At 26.5% G+C, this 6,626-nt stretch overlaps 2 protein-coding genes across 2 annotated transcripts in view, besides 8 other annotated features; one reads left to right on the forward strand and one right to left on the reverse strand.

The window, feature by feature from the left end:
* Positions 1–856, reverse strand: part of EDI_311850 (phospholipase A2 inhibitor subunit B precursor, putative) — a gene marked incomplete at both ends in the record, with an annotated part of 1,446 nt that extends 590 nt beyond the window's left edge. Inside the window, one exon of the mRNA XM_001733229.1 lies at positions 1–856. This exon is cut by the window's left edge and continues 590 nt beyond it. Within this exon, the coding sequence (XP_001733281.1) occupies positions 1–856 (856 nt within the window).
* A 48-nt stretch (positions 857–904) lies between these two features.
* Positions 905–968: a sequence feature (AT_rich).
* Positions 969–1,159: 191 nt separating this feature from the next.
* Positions 1,160–1,197: a sequence feature (AT_rich).
* A 92-nt stretch (positions 1,198–1,289) lies between these two features.
* Positions 1,290–1,310: a sequence feature (AT_rich).
* Positions 1,311–1,450: 140 nt separating this feature from the next.
* On the forward strand, positions 1,451–3,067 carry EDI_311960 (tryptophanase, putative; the record flags this gene model as incomplete). The annotated part of the gene is made up of 1 exon (XM_001735120.1): positions 1,451–3,067. The coding sequence occupies one exon, from the start codon at positions 1,451–1,453 to the stop codon at positions 3,065–3,067; it is 1,617 nt and encodes a 538-aa protein (XP_001735172.1).
* Positions 3,068–3,121: 54 nt separating this feature from the next.
* Positions 3,122–3,150: a sequence feature (AT_rich).
* A 1,887-nt stretch (positions 3,151–5,037) lies between these two features.
* Positions 5,038–5,161: a sequence feature (AT_rich).
* Positions 5,162–5,218: 57 nt separating this feature from the next.
* Positions 5,219–5,240: a sequence feature (AT_rich).
* Positions 5,241–5,292: 52 nt separating this feature from the next.
* Positions 5,293–5,358: a sequence feature (AT_rich).
* Positions 5,359–5,794: 436 nt separating this feature from the next.
* Positions 5,795–6,626: part of a repeat region that runs on past the window's edge.

Raw genomic sequence — 6,626 nt, forward strand, 5'->3', positions numbered from 1 at the left:
TTAAGTTCTGAACTTTAGTAAATTTTTGAAGACCAGCTGGTGGTACTTTAACTGATGTATGTTGTAATGTTAATTTACGAAGTCCAACAAGTGACATAAATGATTTAGGTAATGTTTTTAATGGTGAATAAGAAATATCAATTTCTTTAATTGTAGTTAAATTTTGAATTTGATCATTAATTTCATTAATTGGGTTAGCACTAACATCTAATACAGATAATTTTGTTAATTTACATAATGATGGTGTAATTTTATCTATCTTATTATTAGAAATATCAAGAATTTGTAAATTACTCATTTTAGACATACCATTTGGAATTGTTGTAATTTTATTTTCTTTTACTTTCAATACAATTAATGATGAAAGTTCTAATAAAGGTGTTGGGAATGATGTTAATAAATTATTAGAAATATCAATAAATGTAAGACTAGTTAATTTAGATAAATGTTTTGGTACACTTTGAATTCGGTTAATTGATAAATCCATAAATCTTAAAGCATGTAAAGAACCAAAATCATCATCAATTTTAGTTATTTGATTAATAGATAAATTAATTTCTGTAAGTGACGTTAATTTAATTGACTTACAAAATCTTTTTAAATGATTACTTGATAAATCTAAAGTTTTAAGACTAGGAATATTTATTTGACTTGGAAGTGTTTTAATCATATTATCATTTCCTCGAAATTTTTGTAATTTTGCTATTGAATTAATTTGTGATGGTATTTCTTGAATACGATTCATTGATACATCTATTAAAACAACTGTCTTTATTTCTTTCTTTACTTCTTCTTGTGGAAATTCTGTTAAATTCTTCGCATGTTTAACAATCTTCGTTTCAGTTTTCTCAGCCATTCCTTTGGAACTGATTTTTAAGTTTTTTTCTTCTTCTTTTTGTTTTGGTTTAAAAAATAGTTTTCTTTAAGTATATTTATTTTTAGAAATCTTTTTTTAGATTTATTTATATCATCAAAAATGTTATTTTGTCTCAGTTTTTGTAAATGAAAAGAAATGGGTTGAGTTAAGAAATCAAATAAACTCAAGTAAATTAATGATACGACTATTAACAAAAGATTAACTCTTATTACTTTGTCTTTTTTTTAAAGTATTTGACTGAATCATTTTATTTTTAGGTGATGAGTTGGGTAATTAATAGAGAAAAAAATTTTTAAAAAACAATTTTAAATAATTATAAAGATGATTTTTATTGTTTTTCAATAAGTCAAAAAAACATTCCTTCATCTTTTAATGAGCATATATTCTAGTTCTTATTAGATTGTTGTGGAAGTATTTTAAAAAATTAAAATAAGAAGATAGAAGGGGAAAGAAACGTCTGTAGTTACTAATCTTAAAAATATGATTATAGAGTTATCAATCGATTAAAAGGAAGATTAGTATCAGTATTTAAAGAGTTATAACAAAGAACTTAATTATTAAGACTTAATTGCTATGAAACTATCTACTGAACTTGGTGTTCCAGTTCCCACTCATGTCTCATATGTTGTAAGACAAACAACTAATCTTAAACCAGAAGAAAGAGAAAAGATTCAGAAACAAACTGAATACAATTGTTTCTTTTTCCCTTCACAAATGCTTCTTGTAGATTATCTCTCTGATTCTGGTTCATCTGCTATGACTGATATTCAATGGAGTTCATTGTTCAGAGGAGATGAGGCTTATGGAAGAAATCAAGGATATTACGCTTTTCAAGAATCTGTTAGAGATGCTTTTGAACGAGGGGATAAAGCTAGGTGGGTAGTTAAAGATATTGTCAGTGGTATTCCAAATTTCACAAATAACCCAGAAGATCCATATTGGACTGAGCCAGAAGTTCCAGGTACTTTTGTTAATAAAGGAAGACTTCAAATAGAAAGACCAAATTTCTTTATCTTACCACAAGGAAGATGTGCAGAGTGTTTGTTATATGAAGTTATGTCTCAATGTCTTGGTAAAGGAGAATGGCACTTAATTTCAAATGGGTGGTTTGATACTACTGAGGCTAATGCTAGAAACAATGGATTCCATACTGTTAATTTGTTTGCTAAGAACTATCATGATCCAGTGGATCCAGAGACTCTTTGGACTAAAAATGAATTTAAAGGTAATTTGAATATTGAACGTGCTGAAGAGTTTATTAATGAAAAGGGAAAAGAGCATATTCCTTTAATTTTAATGACTATCACTAACAATACTGGAGCTGGTCAACCAGTTTCAATGAAAAATATTAGAGAAACTTCTGAATTAGCTAAGAAATATGATATTCCATTCTTCTTTGATGCAGCAAGATTTGCTGAAAATGCATACTTTATTCATGAATTTGAAGAAGGATATGATAAGATTTCTATTCCAGAAATTGTTAAAGAGATGTTTAGCTATGTTGATGGATTTTGTATTTCTCTAAAGAAAGATGGAGTTTGCAATATGGGTGGTGCTTTAGCTTTTAGAGACCAAGGAGTATTTTGGAGAAAGTTTAGTACTAAAGGTGATGTTGGAGTAATCTTAAAACAACTTCAAATTTTGAGGTATGGTAATGATTCTTATGGAGGATTAAGTGGAAGAGATATTATGGCATGTGCTATGGGTTTGTCTGTTGTTGAAGGAGAATCATATCTTAAAGGAAGAATAGAACAAGTACGATATTTCGGATATGAGTTAGCAAAGAGAAATATTCCAGTTTTCTTACCACCAGGAGGACATGCTATTTATATTGAAACTGATAAATTCTTCAACAATAGAAAGAATTATTCCCCTGGAGATTTCCTTGGAGTTGGATTAGTTATTGAAATGATCAGAATGTATGGAATTAGGGCTTGTGAATTAGGGCCATTTGGATTTGAATGGGATAATAAAGATGAAGAAGATAGAAAAGGAATTAATGATCAAGTTAGATTTGCTGTTCCAAGAAACGTATATTCCAAAGAGCATATTGACTACACAGTTAGAGCATTAGAACAGATGTATATGAATAGGGACTTAATTCCCAAAGTTAGAATTTCTAGAGGAAGACATTTGAAGTTAAGGCACTTCCAATCTGGATTAGAGCCTATTTACAATGAATCCAAATAAAATTTACTTATCTTTTCTTTCATAAGTTTCTTTGATTTTTGTTTATTTTCTTAGTAAAAAAAAATTAGTTTTATTATTATTTAGTTCCTGTAAGAAATGAGTTAATTAATTTTAGTTAAGAAAGAAGTTATTTATTCTTAAGTTTAAATGTTTATTTAATTTCATTAAACAGTTTTCAAAGAGGTTACTCTTAATTGTTTCTTTGCTCACCTTTCTTTTTTTTTCTGTTTTATTTGTATTGTCATTGTCTTCTTCTTAATTTTCTGCTATTTCTATCTTTGTTCAATTCATTATAACTCTTTCTTCTTCAGTTGGAAGTTTTTTTTGGCAAAATATCTCTTTGTAATCTTCATAACTGCCATTGAATAAATTGTATAAATGATGACTACTACAAATAATAACCAACGTCCTCCTTCAAGGTTAGTTTTAACTTCAAAACATGTTTCATGCCTATCAACAAGTTATTTTTCTCCAAGGGTTTTGCTACAATATCATCAATGCTTGCTCCAAGTTGTAGAATTTTATCTTCACATGATAGTTTAACTACAAATGATACAAATTGTAATAATTCAACAATACAACAATAACTGAAACTACAAAGACATCAATACATGACCATGCACATAATACTTCAAAACAATGATAAGAAACTTTGGAATATTCTCTGAAATGGTGCAAACCATAATACAAATGACAAAACCAATGAAGAATTAGTAATACAATGACTGTCATGAAATACACTTTTGAGTTGTTCTAACAGCAAAACTATTTGGACCTCTATTAACACCTGGAAGTTGTGTTCCAAAACCAACAACAGAAGGTTCTCTTCGTAGAGATTATCTAAGAATACCTGTGTCCATTCTGCAAGTCCTAAGAAATTAAATGAGAAATAAAGTCAAGAAATGCTAATCACTAAGAATACAAATGAAATAAATAAGAAGATTGGAACAATAATCTTTATAACTAAGAATCTACAAGAAGAATAATGGTCTCCACTTAAGCCTATCTTCTTCATGATTTCTGTTTATCATGAAGAACTATATTATGTACTCCTACAAACAATGTACATAATTAATGATACAATAGTTCCTAACGTTAATATAACAAATTCATAAATTGGATAAACATATAAATTGATAGTAACTTGATCTAACAGATTCTAGATGTCTAATTGGCAATGGAATAATAAAGAAGAATGGAATAACCATCAATACCATAACATATGAGCCAGACAAGACCATTTACCTAATGCATTTAATACTTTAAGAATAATACATCTTACTTTAGGAACAAACTAATGTTGATGGCATTACCAATTTAGTATAGGGCTAAATTCCAGAAAGTGACATAATTAAAACAGTAAGTGGATATACTCCAGCTGTTAACATATATTTTACTGAATTCATTTATCCTAGTTCCAATTGAAATATGTGCATTAACTATAGCGTCAGTACCTGTATCAGATGTAATAAATAAAAGAATAAGAGCATAGAATTCTAACCACAATACTAACATGGGGATGATGGAACAACGTTCTTTTTTCATTTGTTCTTTACAACTGTTTTCAGAATTATAAGGGAATGATTTTAATCTTTCTAAAAGTGTTTTTTTTTTTCTTTTTCTCTTTTATTAATGAATTCTTTTTTTCAATAACAAGTAAAGGTGTGCTATGTTAATTAATTACCTTTTAAATGACTGATTTTAATTAAAACTATTTACAGAAGTTTTCATTACTCACGCAATTCACTCGCTGAATCTGATTTATTGTTTTTAATAATTTCACTAAACAGTTTCTATGGTACGTAATTAAACAAGATAAATTGGTTCATATTGATTTTATACTTCCAATGATATAACCTTATTAATTCTATGAATATATTCACTATATTTTGAGTCTTATTACACTCAATGCTGTAGGTGAGACAATTCTCTAAGTCCTTAAAATAAAGGAATCTAACCTTCTTCAAATGTATTTTATTTATAATGAATTATTATTTTAGTTACAGTATTAAAATTAGTCAAAATAAAATTATTGATAATAATATTTTATAATTTTATAGAAATATTTTTTAGTATTTTTTATCTAAAAAATTTCTAAATACAATTATCATTAACAATTGTGAAATGAAGCATAACCATTAATAACTAATCATAATTTATATTTAATATATAACATCGAAATAGAGTTTATATTACTATCTTTTAAATAAATGATTTTACTGAACTTAATTTCAAAAAATACTAAAATAAACTAATTTCAATTAAAAAATAACAAAAAGAAAATTTAATATCAAGTGAAATATTTTTGTCAATGATGTTTTATTTCATTCTATTCGTTATTCACTAAAAACTTTAACTAGTTTCTTTTTAAATAATAAATAACTTGTTAATTGTTATATGCCTTATTTTATTATATCAAAAGATAGCCAAATGTCATTTATTGATATCAGTTACCATCCATTCCTCTTAATAACTTTTCAAATAAAACAAGTACAGTATCTTTTTTATTATCGTGTCATGTGAATATTTTACATAGTTAATTCATTAAACAGGTATATAGGTCTGGTTAATAAAATGTCTAGTTAAGATTTTTAATTAAGGCATCATTAGCATTGAAATAATTAGAAAAACAGAATAACGTATAACAATTACACATAAAAACAGTCTCACAAATAATAACAGGCAAAAATGAATTTAAATATAAATCAAATATTGAATTATAAATGTTTTTTATATTTTAATAAAACAATTTAACAATTTCATTTCAATAACAATGATTCGTTGTGGTGTGAAACATACTGGCCATTGTTTTCCACAAAGTGTTTCTTTAATTCCTTTGTAATCAAAGGATGATTGAATACAAAATGAACTTGTTTTCAAATTGTTTTTTCCGGTAGTAATATCACCAGAATATCCGAATTTAAACAAACACGTATCTGATTGATCACCTATCCAGAATGCATATTGTGGATTGTCAATATCAAATTTCTTCATTCCTTGTATTCTTCCTTTTGATTCTAATGAAAATATAAATGATTTTGGATCATTTATCCAACCAAATGTATCAATTTTTACATTAACATATCCTCCAAATTTATTTCCATCTTCATCTTCAATAATAATTATTATATGTTCTTTATTTATTATTCTTTGATCAAATACTGATGTACCTTTATTCCAATCATCAATATCTGAATCAAATAGTATATGTGATACTTTTCTATTTGTCCATTCTTCTAGTTGTTTTATTTCTTCTTGTTTCATCTTTCTTAAAGTTTTCATTGTTTCTTCTTCTTTTATCTTTTTCCTCTCAAAATAATCACTACAATATGTTTCCCATTCTTTTTTCTTTCTGTTAAATGATTGGGTGATTTTATCTTTTTCTTCTGGTGTTCTGAATGGTTTATTTTTCATTATCATTTCTTCAATTGAAATGATTTTATTAATTATTTCATTCCGTGTTTTACTTAGTATTTCTTCATCACCTTCACATTCTTCGATTATTTTTATCATTTTATCGATCAATATTTCTATTTGATTAATTGTTTCTTGACTTTTT

The sequence above is a fragment of the Entamoeba dispar genome, genomic scaffold, assembly GCF_000209125.1.
Source record: "Entamoeba dispar SAW760 scf_1105229458909 genomic scaffold, whole genome shotgun sequence".
NCBI classification, from domain to species: Eukaryota; Evosea; order Mastigamoebida; family Endamoebidae; genus Entamoeba; species Entamoeba dispar.